This window comes from Pristis pectinata, chromosome 1 (assembly GCF_009764475.1).
Source record: "Pristis pectinata isolate sPriPec2 chromosome 1, sPriPec2.1.pri, whole genome shotgun sequence".
Taxonomy (NCBI): domain Eukaryota; kingdom Metazoa; phylum Chordata; class Chondrichthyes; order Rhinopristiformes; family Pristidae; genus Pristis; species Pristis pectinata.
The window spans coordinates 48,483,424-48,501,090 of NC_067405.1; the positions used below are offsets into that span (position 1 = coordinate 48,483,424).

Consider the following 17,667-nt stretch of genomic DNA (forward strand, 5'->3'; position numbering starts at 1 on the left):
ACCGATTACAGGGAGTCCCCGGGTCACAGAAGATCTGACTTACAAAAATTGACTTTGCACAAATTCTCCCAGACTCTGCTCTCAGGTACACTACTCAAATCTCTTCACCAGGAAACAATGTAGAGATCACCCATAGAAAAAGCCAATGCCTTCTCCAAACTCTCCTTCAGGTAAGATCAAACATTACAAGCCCCAACCACCTCTCATTAGCACACACTTTCTATTAAACTGCAGATAGTTTTCCTCACTGATTAACAGATCGGCTCTGTCACTCCACCTGGGCTGCATTCAGACAAACATCTGTCACAGTTCATTTGCTGGTAACAACTCCCATCACCTACACTAACCTTTGCCAGTCTACTGTTTGCAAATCAGTCCCCAAGGGCTGTTGAGGCTAAAGATTTCTCATTATAATTTTGGGGAAAATTATGTGTTTCTGACTTACGGAAAATTCAGTTTACATACAGTTCTCAGGAACTGAACCCTTATCTAACCCAGGGACTCCCTGTATTAGATTGCTGTTACAGTGCAAATTGGCTGCCATGTTTCCCACCTTACAACAATATCTACACTTCAAAACATTTAACTCACGGTCAAGAACTTTAGGATATTCTGAAATCGTGTGAAAGTTATTATAACAGATCTTTTGCTTGTCTTTTTTTTCTTCTGAGTGCTTTGATATCACCTGAAATAGGGCATTAAAGCTACAATGTCTTAAATCAAATAACAAGTGCTTGCTTCAATGGTAAACTTTCACCAACAAATTCCAGCCGCCCTAGGATAAACATGCACGTGGTTGTGTATGCACTCCCATGCCCAACCTGCAAGAAAATCCTCAACGGTCATAGAAGTTATGTGTCTGTCCATTGGGTGCAGGATCAATCACCAGATGAGTTTGGCCTGACAGGAAAGCCATCACCAATTCCCCCACTCAAGCCTTAAACTCTGCAAATCACATCCCACTGATTTCTACCTGAAACCTAACCAACCTTAGCCCTTGCCTCAGCTCACTGTTGTTGAAACCCTCATCCATGTCCTTATTAGGTCTAGACTTACTTTACAATCTCATTCCCCACTGCCCTCTCTTGGTTTATTCTTCATGAACTTGGGTTCATCTGAAATGCTAATTTGTGCTGCAAGTCATTCTCTCGTCACCATTGCCATGTCCCGAAAAATCTGAATTCTAAAATTCACAACCTTTTCAAAGCTCCCATGTTTTTGGTCATTGCCATCTTGCAGTTTTTTTTCAGCTCCTTTACCCTCCAAGAGAAATTTCTTCTAATTCTGGTCTCTTGATTATCCCCGAATTAAATCAGACCAATGCTGTTTGCCATGTCTCAAGCTGCCATGATTCTAAGCTCCAAAATATCCTCCCCAAACCTCTCTACCTCTCCGAATTAAGGTGTTTGTTTAAGACCCCTCTTTGACCATGTTTTGGCAATTCTTCCTTTTGTGGCTTCCGTCTTGTTTGCTGATGCTCCCGTGACATGCTAGAGATGTTTTTGTCACGTTAGCAATGCTAAAAATATTAAAGTTATTATTTTTGGCATTACTGGGATCAATCCCCCTAGCTAAGTAGGGCCCTTCTACCAGAGTCCACTTCATAGTTCAAAAGTAGAATATGCAGCAGGGTTGTGGAATCAGAAGAGACAAGTTACTGCCCACGCATGTCCCCTCTCCCACCCACCACCAAGTCTCGGGGGAGGGGGGGGCGAGGGGGGGAGAAAAAGAGTTAAAAAGCAAGGCCAATAGGTGGTTTTTACAACCACTTCATATTCTCCTTCAAAGCCATGCATTAAATATTTATTCTATTGCTTGATTGGTAAAAATGATCTGCAAGTAGATATGACAATAGTCTACATTTTTCATTTAGATAGCCATTTTTTGTTTTAACTGTTACATTACAAAATTATATTTAATTTAGCAAACTGAATTTATTTTGATTGTATACATTGCACTGGGTTTCAATCTATGTTTTTGTTCATAGAACCACACACAAGTCAAGGAGTATTTTCCCCTCTGCTCAGTTTGGCTTGCTTCCCCTTTTAAATCTAAAACCTGTTTCCATCCTTAACAGCCATCCTAGCCTCGACTACTCAATATTTTTTCCCCATCTTGATCCATTGGAAATTACAGTCAGGCCGAAGTTTCTAATTTGCAAGTCATGACAAAAGATCATGTTGTGACCTTGCACCTTATTGCACTGCACTTTCTCTGTAGCTGTGACACTTTACTCTGTACTGTTACTGTTTTTACCTGTACTACATCAATGCACTCTGTACTAACTCAATGTAACTGCACCGTGTAATGAATTGACCTGTGCGATCGGTATGCAAGACAAGTTTTTCACTGTACCCCGGTACAAGTGACAATAATAAACCAATACCAATATCTATAAAGGATTTTGACATCAAACCCAACCATTAGAAGCTAGACAGATGACTGTATTATTAATTGTTTATAGAATTTAGGCAATTATTTACCGTGATGCTGATGTAATCAGCCACTATCTTGACAAAAGTAACAGCTAACCTAGCTATCAGATTTCACCATTAAGTGGATTGATAATCAACTTCTTTAAAAGATCTTTGTAACACATGATGCAAAACAATAATCACCTGACAGAGGTTTTTTAAAATTATGAGAGACATAGGTAGGGTAGATGGTCAGAATTTTTTTCCCCAGGGTAGAAATGTCAAACACCAGAGGACATGCTTTTAAGGTTAGAGAGGGGAAGTTTAAAGGTGACATGAGGGGCAAGTTTTTTTTAAAATGCAGAGGGTGGTAGGTGTCTGGAATGGGTTACTAGGGATAGTAGTGGAAGCAGGCAGTTTGGTGGAGTTAAAAGGCTTTTAGATAGACACAAGAATATAAAGGGAATAGAGGGATATGAATGATGCACAGGAGGAGGATATTTAGTATAAATTGGCATCAAGGTTGGCACAACATTGTGGGCCACATGGCCTGTCCAGTGCTATACTGTTCTATGTTAATCCTCACGCATCATTCTTGACTTAGATATCCTTCAGATCATCTCATAACTGATCACACAGGTTAGTTATTTACAGCTATTTGACTGGATAAGAGAAGGTAGGTCAAGGGGTCTACTCCTGCTTCTATTCCCTTTGTTCATGCATAGTAAACAATCTTATGCAGGATTTGGGTATCAGGAGTATATCTCAATGCAATATAAAAGCAGGTTGTCCAATACTGAAAATTCATCCTTGTCTAATACACTATTCTTCATGGAATTGCCTTGCATGGTGCAACAGTGACATACAGCACAGACAGGCCCTTTGGCCCACTGCATCCATGCTGACCACCAAAAACCTATCTATACTAGTTCCATTCAACAGCACTTGGTCCATGGCCTCCTATGCCTTGGTGACTCAGGTGCTCAGCTAGAATCTCTGTCTCTCCACTCAGACAATGCATTCCAGATTCCAATGAACTTTTTTTTGCCCCAATCAGAGCAGGCACGGTAGTGTAGCAGTTAGCGTAATGCTATTACAGCGCCAGCGACCTGGGTTCAATTCTGTCCATTGTCTGTAAGGAGTTCGTATGTTCTCCCCGTGACTGCGTGGGTTTCCTCTGGGTGCTGCGGTTTCCTCCCACATTCCAAAGGTGTACGGGTTAGGAAGTTGTGGGCATGCTATGTTGGTGCCGGAAGCGTGGCGACACTTGTGGGCTGCCCCCAGAACACTCAATGCCAAAGATGCATTTCACTGTGTGTTTCAATGTACACGTGACTAATAAAGGAATCTTACTTATCTCCTCTAAACTGCTTATACTTAACCTATTCCTACATCTCTGCCATGGGGAAAAGTTTCCAATTATCTATCTGATTTTTGCTCCTCATAATTTTGTGCATCTCCCCTCAGCCTCCTCTGCTCCAAGGAAAACAAACCCAGCCTATCCATTTTCTCCCCCTTTGACTGAAACGCTCCATCCCAGGCAGCATGCTGGTGAATCTCATCTCCACCTTCTCCAGTGCAATTATATCTGACCAGGCTGCACACCGTACTCTAGCTGATAAACTCTTAATTAGTTGTACCATAACCTTTCTGCTTTCATTTTCTATGCCACAGCACGTAGATAACAAGTGCCCAAAAGCCTTTCTTCACTATTTTACCTGCACTGCCACCTTCAGGAATTCTTTAGACTTGTACTCCAAGGTTCCTGTTCCTCTATACTCCCCATGATCCTACTATTCATTGTATATATCCTACCTTTATTAGTTCTCCCAAATTCCATCACCTCACACTTATCAGGATTAGATTATCTGCCATTGCTTCCAATGGATCATTATCATCCTGTAGTCAAAGATCACCTCCTCAGTAATTGCCAATGCCAACAATTTTCTTGTCATCTGTGAACTTACTAATCATATCTCCTACATTCATATCCAAATTGTTCATGCATTTAACAAACATTAAGGGTCCCAACACCTATCCTTATGGTACACCTCTGTTCAAAGGCTTGCAATCATAAAAACAACTGTCACCCTGTGCTTCCTATTACAGTACTCAGGTAACTTTGGATCCAGTTTATCACCTGGCCCTGGATCCCATGGGCTCCAACCTTTTGTGGAATTTTATTGAAGGCTTTACTGAAGTCCATGTAGTCTACACCATCCATACTTTGACCAATTTGATTGAATTTCTCCAAACAGGTAACAGACGTGATCTCCCCCTAACAAAGCCATGCTGCCAATATTTGATTAATCTCTGGCTTTGAGTGTAGACCAATTCTGTCCCTTGGAACATTTTCCCCAGAATTTCCCTCCCACTGGTGTTAGACCTGCGGGCCTGCATTACCAGGTTTATCCCTGCTGTCCTTCTTGAATAAAGGTATCACATTTACCAAATGCTGGCAAATGAGACTAGCTTGGATGGGACACCTTGGTCGACATGGACCTGTTGAACTGAAGGGCCTGTTTCCGTGCTGTACAAGTCTATGACTCTATCAACTCTATTCCAGTTGTCTAGCACCTCACATGTGGCTATTGAAGAATTAAATCTCCCTGTCAGGTCTGCAGCAATCTCCTCCCTCGTCTCTCACAGCAGCCTGGAATATGCTTCATCTGGCCCTTGGGATTTATCCACCTTTATACCAAAGACATCTAATACCTCCTCCTTTTTTAATAATATGTTCTGGAATTTTGCTGTGCCCCCTTCTCCGAATCCTCCAACTACAATGCCCTTCACCTTAGTGAAAACAGATGGAATGTATTCATTTAAGACCTCACGCACATCCTCTGGCTCCACGCACAGATTGCCCATTTGGTCCCCAATGCGTCCTTCTCTTTTCTGGTTACCATCTTGCTGTTAATTGTCTCGTAGAATGCTTTGGGATTTTCCTTAATCTTGCCAGTGATATTTTGTTCCCCTCTATTCCCTCCAAATTTATTTTTCTTTTACGTACCCCTACATTTTCTTTACTCCTGAAATCACTCTCCACTTTCCAGTTCCCTATACTTGTCGTGCACTTCCTTTGTCTTTTTTTTCCCCATCCAACCCTCAATATCCCTCAACAACCAAGGTGACTTGGATTTGCTGTCCTTACACTGCCACCTTGCTGGAACTCATTGGCCCAGAGCTCTCGCTTTTTATACGAATCCCACTTGTCGGATGTAGAACTACTTAACTGTTTCCAGGCTACTTTTGCCAGGTCCTGTCTCATGATGTTCAAATCAGCCTTCCCCCAATTCAGGACCTTAATTTCTGGACCATTCTTATCCCTTTCCACAACTTCCTTGAAACTTAGAGTCATGGCTCCTGTCTCTAAAGCACTCTCCCATTGACAATTCCTCCACTTGCCTGACAACATTCCCCAAGATTATGTCACGTGATTCAGTAGTACTGCTTCTTTAGTAGGACTATGTACCGACTTAAAAAGCTCTCCTGGATGCACTTTGAAAGTTCCACTCTCTCCAAGTCCACCACACTAATGCAATCCCAGTTAATAACGGGGAAGTTGAAATTACTTACTACCATAACCCTATTACTCTTGCACCACTGTGATTTGCTTACATAGCTGCTCCTCCATCTCCTGCCGACTGTTAGGGGCCGTATTGTATACCCCCAGAGTGATCACCCCTCATTTTGTTCCTAGGCTTTAACCATGTCTTCTAGGATATCCTGGAGTGGAAAGCCTCATCATGGGAGTAGATGCAGCGGAGGCAGAGAAATTGAGAAAAAGGGATGTCTACTCCAGGACATCTGAGATGTCCAACTTTTTTTCTAACTGGGGCTTCCCCCCGACTATGGTCAGGAGAGCTCGCACCCGTATCTCTGCCATTTCTCACACTTCTGCTCTCACCCCCACCTCTCCCAGACCCAACAGGGACAGGGTCCCCCGTCCTCACATTTCATCCCACCAGCCTATGTATCCAACACATCATTCTCCGCCACTTCCGTCATCTCCAACGGGACCCCACCACCAAGCACATCTTCCCCTCCCCACCCCTTCCTGCCTTTCACAGGGACCGCTCTCTCTGCAACTCCCTAGTTCACTCCTCCACCCCCCCCCCCCCCCCCCACACCCATCCCGGTCCCACTCCAGGAACTTTCCATGGCCCCCGCCATAGGCGCAACACCTGCCCCAACACCACCTCCATCAAGGGACCCAAACAGTCCTTTCAGGTGAGACAGAGATTCACCTGCACCATTTCACAGAACACCTGCGCTCTGTCTGTAACCACGATCTGCATCTCCCCATAGACAGTCATTTTAACTCCCCCTCCCACACTATCACTGATATGACAGTCCTTGGTCTCCTCCACTGCCAGGAGAATTCCAAGCACAAACTGGAGGAACAACATCTCATTTTTCATCTTGGAACCTTGCAGCCTAATGGCATGAACATTGAATTCTCTCACTTTAAGTAACCCCCACCCCACCCCCACCATGCTTCTTCTCGTCTTCCCTTTCCTAGTCTCTCTCTCTTTTACCTACCCCTTTTTTTTTACCTTTCTCTCCTTACCTTTGACCCATCCCCCAGTGGATCTGCTCTCCCCTCCTCCCCCACACCTGCCTATCACTATCTCTTACCTGCATCTACCCATCACCACCTTGTGCCCACCCCGCCTCCCCTCTTTTGTCCACCTATCACTGCTCTGCTTTTCCCTCCTATATATTGGGCTTCCCCTTTTCCTGTCTTCAGTCCTGAAGAAGGGTCCTGACCCGAAATGTTGACCGCCTGCTTTTCTCCACAGCTGCTGCCTGGCCTGCTGAGTTCCTCCAACATCATCGTGTTTTTCATCTCGATTCCAGCATCTGCAGTCCTCTGTTTCTCTCTTATGTATGCCACATATTTTTTACTTTGCCCTTTTATTATCGTCACACCTGTTGGTCTGTTCTTAGCGAAAAGTACAAATGAATCATGTCAGATTTATGACGTAATTCTATTTACACCCTTTAAAAAAATGCTGGACTGTCTTTGTTTTAATACAAATTCATCTTCTGCCAGGGAAATGTCACAAATGAGGAAAGGAGTTTTATTTTTTTGCGACAAAATGCCTTCTTCACAAATCCCCAAGTGAAAAATGAGGAGCACATGGTCCGAGTTCCTTTGAGGTGCAATTCATTTAGTCTATACAAGTCCCACCTCCCTCAGAACTGGTTTCAATGCCTCAAGAATTGCCATCCTCACCATCTCTTCAGCCACACATTTATATGCACTATCCTCCAAATTACATTCTCAATGGCCTGTTGCCCAGGAGTAATCCAGAAATTACTATCTTTGAGGTACTGTTTCTTAATCCCTTTCCTCTCTCCTTAAAATCTTGGGTTTAGGAATAGAGCAGGGGACTGAGAATAATTGGAAAGCACTACCCAAGAATAGCTTGTGGCATGAAAGCTTGAAATGACATTCTCATGTACTGTATTGTTCGAGAATTCTCTAATACAGACACTTATAATTTGTGAAATATTATTTTGTGTGTTCTGTAGATCACTTGACATGTTCAAAGAACCAGAGTGAGAGTAACTATATTTTGTAATTTTCTTAGAATTGACTCTTTCTTTCATATTATAGTGGTTTGTTATCAAGCTTTGTAATTTCAAATCTTTCAAGATGTTTGAAAGTCATCCTTGTAACTCCAGTTGATTCAAGTGTCTTAATTCAGCATCTTACAATTGTTTTCCTTCACGTGCTTTGGTGACCTTGGTTACAGCCACTTCATGGAGTCACAGACATGGTCATAGTGCCATCGAGATATAAAGCGTGGAAACAGGCCCTTTGGTCCAACTCGTCCCTGCTGACCAAGATACCCATCTATGCTAATCTCATTTGCCTGCATTTGGGCCATATTTCCCCAAACCTTTCCAATCCATATACCTGTCCAAATATCTTTTAAACATTGTAATTGTACCAACCTCCGACAGCTTGTTCCATATACTCACCATGGAAATTTCCCCTCAGGTCCCCTTTAAATCTTTCCCCTCTCACCTTAAACCTATTCCCTCTAACTTTATACTCCCTTACCCTGGGAAATAGACTGTGACCATCCACCTTATCTATGCCTCTCATGATTTTATAAACCTCTAAAGTCACGTCTCAACCTCCTTCACTTCAGAGAAAACAGTCCCAGCCTGTCTGCACCCTCTTTAACTTAATCACATCCTTCCTATAGTATGGCGACCAGAACTGTACACAGTTCTGTGGGTGCAGTCTCACCAATGTCTTCTACAGCCGCAACATGACGTCCCAACTCGTTCTGAATGCCTCAACCACTGAAGTTCAAGCGTACCATATGCCTTCATCACCCTGTCTACCTGTCTTGCCACTTACAGGGAATCATGTACTTGTACCCCATGTCTCTGTTCTACAACACTCCCCAGGGCCCTGCCATTCATTATGTAGTTCCTGCCATGGCTTAACCTCTCTAAATGTATCACTTTGCACTCATCAGAGTTAAATTCCATCAACCATCCCTTTGTCCGCTTTCCCAATTGATCTAGATCCTGTTGTATCCTTAGATATCCTTCCTCACTGTTCACCACACCATCAATTTTGGAATAATCTGCAAACTTGCTAATCATGTCACCTATATTGTCATTCACATCGTTAATATACATGGCAGACAACAGTGGACCCATCAGAGATCTCTGTGGCACGCCACAAGTCACAAGCCTCCAATCTAAAAAAATAACCTTCCACTACCACCAAGCCAATTTTGTATCCAATTGGCTAACTCATCCTGGATCCTATGTGATCTAACCTTCATCCTGGTCTTTTCCAAAATACAAAGCTTGTCTAAACTTTGAATTGTATTTTTAAGGTCACTGATAAAGCATTTTAAATAAAAACTAATTACTATAATATTGTAGCTTTAAAGCCAGAAATCCAAACAAAAATATTTTCTGGTATTTATGCACACATTTCAAATAATGAAACATTAATGTTTGTAGCATTAAAGCTACCCGATGTTGCAGCAAAAATTACATGCTGAAACTACATGCAATTAACAAGTATATTGGCTTGCTAATTTCCCTCAATCCATTACTTCACATTTAGACTGAACTTGTGACAACAGAGTTGCAGTTACAAACATTCCTATCAGGTTACCCGACCTGTTTATTATTTATAAGTCGAAGCTCAAGTACAAAAATGTACAGTCGACAGAATGGCAATGGTTGACAATGACTTTTGAGCTGCTACAGCTTCATTAATTTTTTGATTCCCTGTAATAGTTAGGTTTCGATTTTCAGAGTTATTTCTGGAATGATGCAACCGCATCAAAGCAGATAAGGTTTTCTGTAGACAAGAATGTTTGCTGCAGCCACAAAGAACTTTGTGAAACAGGTTGGAGATACAGGCAGACTGAAACCCGTTCCCGATCTGAGCGAGGCTGACCGATATCAGCCCCTCAGTCTAGTAACAAAACGGACAAAATCCTTTTTCTGGAAAAAGAAGAAATACAGTTCTACACCATTCACTCTGAAAGACATTCTTGTCGGAGAAAAAGAGGTTTCTGCTGGTAATGTATTTATTTTACTTCTGTCCAAATTCTACCTTTTGCTGTAGGAAATTGCACTATAATAATGAAATGATTTTGGGACTGAACTGCTTAACCTCCATCAGTGTCCTATTACAGATTGTGATTGAATATATGAGATCAATTATGAAAAATATAAAATATTCAGAAAAACCATTTGGCAATCTTCCTTATTCTTTTGTCAGTAGTTTTCAATCTCATTTACATAGATTCCATTAATCTGAAAGGAGTGTCAGTTTGCACATGCCAGTTTGACACCCAGCTCTACCACAGCACCACCTCTCTTGATCCCTCCACCCTCTTGAAACTGTCATTGTGCTTATCCTTCATACTGTGTCGGATGAGCAGGAATTTAACTCAAGCAGACATCGAAAAGATCGGAGCCACTGGCTTCAATCCCCAGAACAAACTCATTTTCTCCATCCGTCTCCATGGAATGTCTGAAAATGAAACAGCAACCCTTGCACCTTATTTGACGAGATGAGCCATGGGTCACGTATCTGCATCATCACCAAGGCCACCTATTTCCACCTCCATCGCATCAGCTGATTCTGTCCTACCTCTGTTCATCTGTTGCTGAAATCCTTGCCCTCACTTTTCTCTACTTCTAGACTTGACTGTTCCAACATGCCTCAGTTGTCCTGTTCCAACCTGAAATATTAACTGATTCTCTTTCCTGATGCTCCTCGAGCTGTTGAATGTTTCCAGCATTTTGTTCTTTCAGGTCTCCAGTATCTGCAGGTTATTTTGATTTTTTTTCGACCTCTGCTCATTCCTTGTTTTATCCCCCATAAATTTCAATCCATTCAGAACCCTTCTGCCCATTCACGATCTGCCCCGCATCAGCCCTGCCCTTGATAACCAATATCGTGCCCCATTTAAGCAAATGCATAGTTTTCAAATCCCTTACAACATCTATAATCTCCTCCATCCTCACAAAATATCCAAGCTCCATGAATTCTTTATATCTGGATCATCCCTGAATTTAATTACTTCACCACTGACAATCATGCCCTCAGCTGCCAAGTCCCCAACTTCCGGAATTTCTTCCTTGAACCTCTCCTCCAAGATAGATCTAGGTTTTAAGGAGTGCCCTCCTCGAAACCCACTTCTTTGATAAAGCATTGTTCTTCTGCCAAAACATCTTTATTTGACTTAGTATCAAATTTTGCCTACTAACATTTCTGTGAAAAGCTTTGGAACATTTTCCTATGTTAATGCAAGTTGTATTCCTGGACCACTTGAGCAGAACACAATTAGATCATACCAGCTTTCAGTACAGAAAATAGGGCACAGTTGTCTAATTTTGGTGGCTAATTTCACACACCCAAACCATGTCAGAGCCTAGATACTTTGAGAGTCTGGAGGAGATTGTAGATGTTGGGAGGGATTTGATGTCATTCTGGTTTAAGCTCTGCGGAGGTGACTCTAGTTTTGACATTAAACTATAGGAGCCCCTTGAAAATTGTAATAAATAGCCCAACAGCTGCTTCAGGGCCTCATTACAAAATTGGACAAGTAGTAAGTAGAGGCTGTAGCACTCGAGCTCTAGTTAGTTTTTCAGTTCTATAGTGCCAGTAAAAGGAGGCTCAATATTTATTGGGCATCAGCCTGCTTGTCATCGAGGTTAAACAACTTTCCAAAGTGTTTGGATTTAATTCTACCACTCCCAGGGTTTAATGCACAGACAGAAAGCTGTGCACAATTCTGTCTTGAAATAATTTTTGTTAGCTACTACATTGTTTCAGCATTTTCTTTTGGTTACATTTGAGGGATATTACGGCAAGGGATTTTACTAGTTACATATCACTTAAAAATATGGTTACAAAATTGCTGAATATTATTATTCATCCAGTTCCAGCTTTTTATAGCAATCTATGATCACAGCTAGAGATTATTTTCATTGCAATAATCAGTAATCTCATGCCAAGTTTCTCAACCACAGTTGCCTCAGTAAATAGCAACATATTTAAATCTGCTAATATAAATGTACATTCATGTTCAAAACCTAAAAGATAGTTAAGCATTCATTTTCTATTTAATAGGTGTCTCTTCATATCAGCTCCTCAATTATGAAGATAAATCGGATGTTTCTCTCAGAGGGAAACTGGGAGATCATGTTATTCATGATGTTGGATTTAACACTGATGGATTGTATTCAGTGGCTGTGAAAGCTTCATTTGGAATAGTAACAAAACATGAGGTTGAGGTTCCAATACTGCTCAGGGAGATCATCAACAGGTAATCTGGCCATTTTCCAATATACTTTAGTGGTAATATTTGAAGATGCTTTTAACATTATCAAAACACTGCAGGATTGTTGAATGGATATATTAACAAGGAAGAATTAGCGAATCATAAACGTTGGATAGGCATTGATACTAAAAGGTGAATTAAACATTTTCCATAATACCAAAACTAATTAATATAATGTTATTAAAAACAATAAACTCAAATGGTGCAAACTTGAAGTCCTGATGAGTCTTATTCTTAATCATCACTTTGGATCTACCTATGTTGACCAAGTGGTGGTTCTTTCAAAGACAAAATAGATGTGATCATCTGAATAGCTTTACCACCAGCATAAAATTCATTGATTTGGATTTCTGGTTTCTCCATTTGCAAGTAGACTAACATTTTTAATTAACTTCAGAAAAATTGACATGGAACATTGCCTTGTTCGTCAGCTGAAAGAAAGGCAACGCGCTGTGCTGTGTGTTGTCATGGAGAGCATCCGCACCACTCGACAATGCTCACTCACTGTGCATGCAGGCATGAGAAGAAAAACAATGAGGGTAGGTTTCATCATCTGCTTCATTGTAATTAATATTGTGGTTACTGTTTACATTGCTAAGTGATGTCCCATGTAAGTAATAATGAAGGGTTCATTAAGGGATCAATAATGTCAGTTTATTTGTGAGACAGACGAAACTTTGGATATACTACTGTTTTCTTTCCTCTTCCATCTCATATTTTTCTTAATTGATCATTGGTCCACTTTCTTTATTCTATGATGTTCTCCATTCCTTTACACTTTTCAAAATCTCTCACATTGCCTTAAGCATAGGTTATAGCAAATGAGCAACTGAATAAAGTTTGTACAACATTAATGGTGACACTTCAGAATATGTTACATGTTAAGTGCTAGGGAGAAAAAGAGTGGGGCTGACTTTAATGGAAAGGAAAATTGCCATGACATTTAACGGTTGGCCAATCTTATAACCCATTTTCTTTTACACCCACAAGCAAAGTTGGACAACAACCTATTCAACAAATATAAATTATTTTATTAATATATTAAAGCTTGTAGAAAGATGACAACCAATAGTAGAGTGGATGTCATTCAAGAATTGTTTTAATATGTTGGTAGAGAAAAGCTGGAAGTTGGGAGTGAGTTTTATGCAGGGATTAGGGAGCTGGAATATCATGCTGGGAGAACTATAGGAAAGTACAAGACTTGAAGCAACTCTGAACCCACCTCTCCAGTCTCACGAGTTATTATTTAAAATAAACTGAATCACAGCAAGTGATAACTTATTCAGTGTCAACCTTGGTTTTAAACATTGTAAATATAACTTTACAATGCAAGTGCTTGTTAGATAGAATTTAACATTTATTCCATAAATGTTGAACACCAAAATAAAAACAGAAAAAAACTGGAAGATGATCAGGCAGCATCTGTGGAGAAGTGAACAAAGTTATTGTTTCAGTATTTCGAGGATCTTTTGTTTTTATTTCACATTTTTACCATCTGCAGATTTGTGCTTTTCAATTAAAGCAGACTGCCTGTTCTGTTTATGGTGCTCATTCTAGTTTCAGATCGATAATGGACAAAATCATAAGGGTTGGGACAAAGCGCTTGTCATTCCAGCTCATACAACAATTGCATTTAGTATATTTGAGCTCTATATCCATTTGGATGGCCATTTTGGTAAGTAAAGCTTCAGCAAGGTTGTTGTACAGCTGCTTTCAATTTTGCGGAAATTTTCAATGTACATGTAGTCACTAAATAATAAGCTTTCCCCCCCACCCCCCCATTTCATTTAATATAGAGAAAAAATACACCTACACAAGCTGGTATTTGTGCCTGCATGGTATCATTCAAGCACAATTATTCTAATATCAAATATCAAAATTTTAGTCCTTTTGAAATTCATAAATTCTCAATATGAGCTGAAGATTCACTTCAAGTGATCAGTTTGCCATTTGAAGCAGTACAGGATGAGCTATAGTTACAGCTGTACAAGACATTGGTTACACCAAACTTAGAGTATTGGGTGCAGTTCTGGTTGCCATACTATAGGAAGGATGTGATTAAGCTAGAGAGAGTGCAGAAAAGATTTCCAAAGGATGTTGCTGGGACTTGAGTCATTAGGATAGAGAGTGGATAGGCTGGGACTGTTTACCCTGGAGCGAATGAGGCTGACACATGACTTTAGTGGTTTATAACATCATGAGGAACATAGATAAGGTGGATGGTCACAATCTGTTTCCCAGGATAAGGGAGTCTAAAACTAGAGGGCATAGGTTTAAGGTGAGAGGAGGAAGATTTAAAGGGGACCTGAGGGACAAGTTTTTTCACGTAGAAGGTGGTGGGTATATGAAACGAGCTGCCAGAGAGTGGTAGTGGCAGGTAAAATTACAATGTTTAAAAGACATTTGGACAGGTATATAGATAGGAAAGGCTTAGAGGGATATGGGCCAAATGCAGACACATGGGACTAGCTCAGGTGGGCAACTTGGTTGGCGTAGATGAGTTGGGCTAAAGGGCCCATTTCCATGCTGTATAACTGTATGACTGACCCTATAAGCAATGTTAAACATGACTTTAAAGATGCTCTATAACTGTTTAAATGTGCATCTGTATACTTGAAATTTAGAATTGTGCGTAACCTCTGAATCAAAAGGCGGGTTTGAGAAGGAACAACTAACTGAGCAATTGGGTGGTTTAATGAACCGATTTTCAGTGTGGAAACTGCGGCGGTGCCTGTCTGACTTCTTTTACAGTAGCCCGTTCAGATCAGGTGAGATTTTCCTCCAGTACTGGAGAGTCATTTTCAGGTATTACAAAAATTTAAAGTACTATGCAGGTCTAAATAAAAAACAAATAATCAAATTATCACATTGCAGCCTCATCTCTTTCTATATGCCTTGAATGTATATTATGTTATAGAGAATGTGTATTAAGTTTTACTCATGAAGTCAAACATTCTAAGTTTATTGGAGACAAGAGACTGCAGATGCTGGAATCTGGAGCAACACACAAAAAGCTGGAGGAACACAGTGGGTCAGGCAGCATCTGTGAAGAGAAATAAACAGTTGACGTTTTGGGTCGAGAGCCTTCATCTGGATGATGAAAGGTCTCGAACAGAAATATTGATTGTCCATTTCTCTCCACAAATCCTTCTCTGCAATAATGAAAAGACTAAATGCCAACATGGCTGGGGTCTTTCCTCGCTGTACCTGATGGAAGGTTCCTAGACTAGAGGATGCAGTTGTGCTGGGAAGAATAAACAATTATTTAAATTATTCCTCCCACCTAGTAACAGTCAGCACATGTGGAAAATTAACAAATTCCTGCAAAGAATATCTCTGCACATAAAGGCAGTTTCTTACTATAAAATATGGAAAGTGGAATTCCAGTTTTCAATGCTGTTTTACTGTTTCCAATTGTTGCTGTTAGTACTGAGAAGTCAAATTTAGCCAATGGATTCTGATGAGAAATGTGCATTTTCAGTGAGTGCCAAATTTGTTATCTGTTGTTGCTTATGTGAACAGATGAAAAAGGGTTGGATGGTATCAGAAATTCAGATCTTTATTTGGAGGATTTGGTCGCTGACTATTATGAAAAGGCGACCAGTATGACAGACATTTCTACTAACTACCTTCAAGATAATACACACACGCGAGTTAACCTTCTCAACAATAACATTCCCAAAGGACCCTGCGTTCTTTGTGGCATGGGAAGTTCCCGAAGAGAGACAGTGTATGGGTGCCTCGAGTGCTCCTTCAATGGACAGAAATATGTGAGACTGCATGTGGTGCCGTGCTTTGATCTGTGGCACAGAAGAGTGAGATAAAGTGCATTGTTTGCCTGGATTGTACCTCTTATAGTGATATCACATTAACATTTGTGTTTCTAAAAAAAAACAATATTATTAACAAAGTGAATTTGAGCATGGATAAGCACATTCCCATAAGTTTTAAAATTGTAAACAGCTTAATCAAAAAGACACATTATCGGTTATACATGAGAGATTATAGTTGCAAAATGTTATTGCTATTTAAGTTTGAATATCTATTTAATAAATGGTAATACAACTCAGTAGAGTTTCCTCAAGGTAGATTTTAGACACCTTTCTCAGTTTTCAAAAAAAAGATCAGGCTTGAAGGGTTTGCTTTCCCTTGGTGGTACTGTATCTTATTGCACACTCTATAATACATGTAAGGTCGAGTTCTTTCTTAACATGGGCATAGTTGAGTGCAATGAGTATAAGCTAGGTTATTAAATTCATTAAAGGGTATCAAATTGCAAACACACAAAGGTTTTCTAAGTCATGGTATAATCTAACAATTGGTGTGGTTCTCAGTTTCAATCCGCCACAGAACATAACGTTTACTGGCAAGGTATAGTGCCACGTTTCAACGAGATGCTTTCAGTTCTTTGCTGAACGTTCACAAATTATTATTTCAGAATTAATTTGAATATATTAGTGGTGTTTGGTGCATTTCATGCATAATTGCATTTGTAAGTTGAGCAGGCATACTTCAAAAATGTGCCTTATAAATTCTGTTGTACTATATTACCTCAGTGGTAATTTTAAAAATTTAAACTAATTAGCTTGAAAGTTATACAAGGGCCTAACTCCTCAGATACATGTTAATTTGAAGACACGTGTGGAAACATTTTGCACAGAGGTGATGCAGGGAGTGCAGTGGTTTCAGAGGTCCAACAGCCCAGGTACAAATCTGACCACCAAGGCTGTGTGTGCAGTTTGCAGGTTCTCTTGACTTCATAGAATTTTCCTTGGTACTCTGGTTTCCTCTAGCATCTCATCGACATGTTGGTTGTGAGGTTAATTGGCTACTGTAAATAACCCCTCGTATAGGCGGCTGGTGAGAGAATCAGGGCTGTGTTAATGAAAGCATGGAAAAGAATAGGTTGCAGGGAAATAAATGGGGGGGGGCAGTGGCAGCATGGGATTGATAATAAGATATCTTTATTAGTCACATGTACATTGAAACACAGTGAAATACATCTTTCGCGTAGTGTTCTGGGGGCAGCCCGCAAGTGTCGCCATGCTTCTGCGCCAACATAGCATGCCCACAACTTCCTAACCCATACATCATTGGAATGTGGGAGGAAACCCGAGCACTCGGAGGAAACCCACGCAGACACGGGGAGAACGTACAAACTCTCTACAGACAGCAAATGGAATTGAACCTGGGTCACTGGCACTGTAATAGCATTACGCTAACTGCTACACTACTGTGCCTGCCCATAGATGAGATTGCTCCAAGCCCGTTAGACTTGTCTCAGCTCCCAACCATTCCTCCGTACTCTTCAACCAGGTTTCCTGGCTAACACACCATTTGAACCTAATTGAACTGATCTCTTTCCCATCCAACCCTCCCTCCCGAGTACTGCACCTGTGGACATTGTTAGG

At 40.7% G+C, this 17,667-nt stretch overlaps 1 protein-coding gene across 1 annotated transcript; it reads left to right on the top strand.

Moving 5' to 3' along the window:
- The first annotated feature begins 9,771 nt into the window (after nucleotides 1-9,771).
- pjvk (pejvakin) lies at nucleotides 9,772-16,080 on the top strand. The gene is made up of 6 exons (XM_052025658.1): nucleotides 9,772-9,982; nucleotides 12,046-12,241; nucleotides 12,654-12,795; nucleotides 13,814-13,931; nucleotides 14,881-15,024; nucleotides 15,779-16,080. The coding sequence occupies exons 1-6, from the start codon at nucleotides 9,772-9,774 to the stop codon at nucleotides 16,078-16,080; spliced, it is 1,113 nt and encodes a 370-aa protein (XP_051881618.1).
- The last annotated feature ends 1,587 nt before the right edge of the window (nucleotides 16,081-17,667 follow it).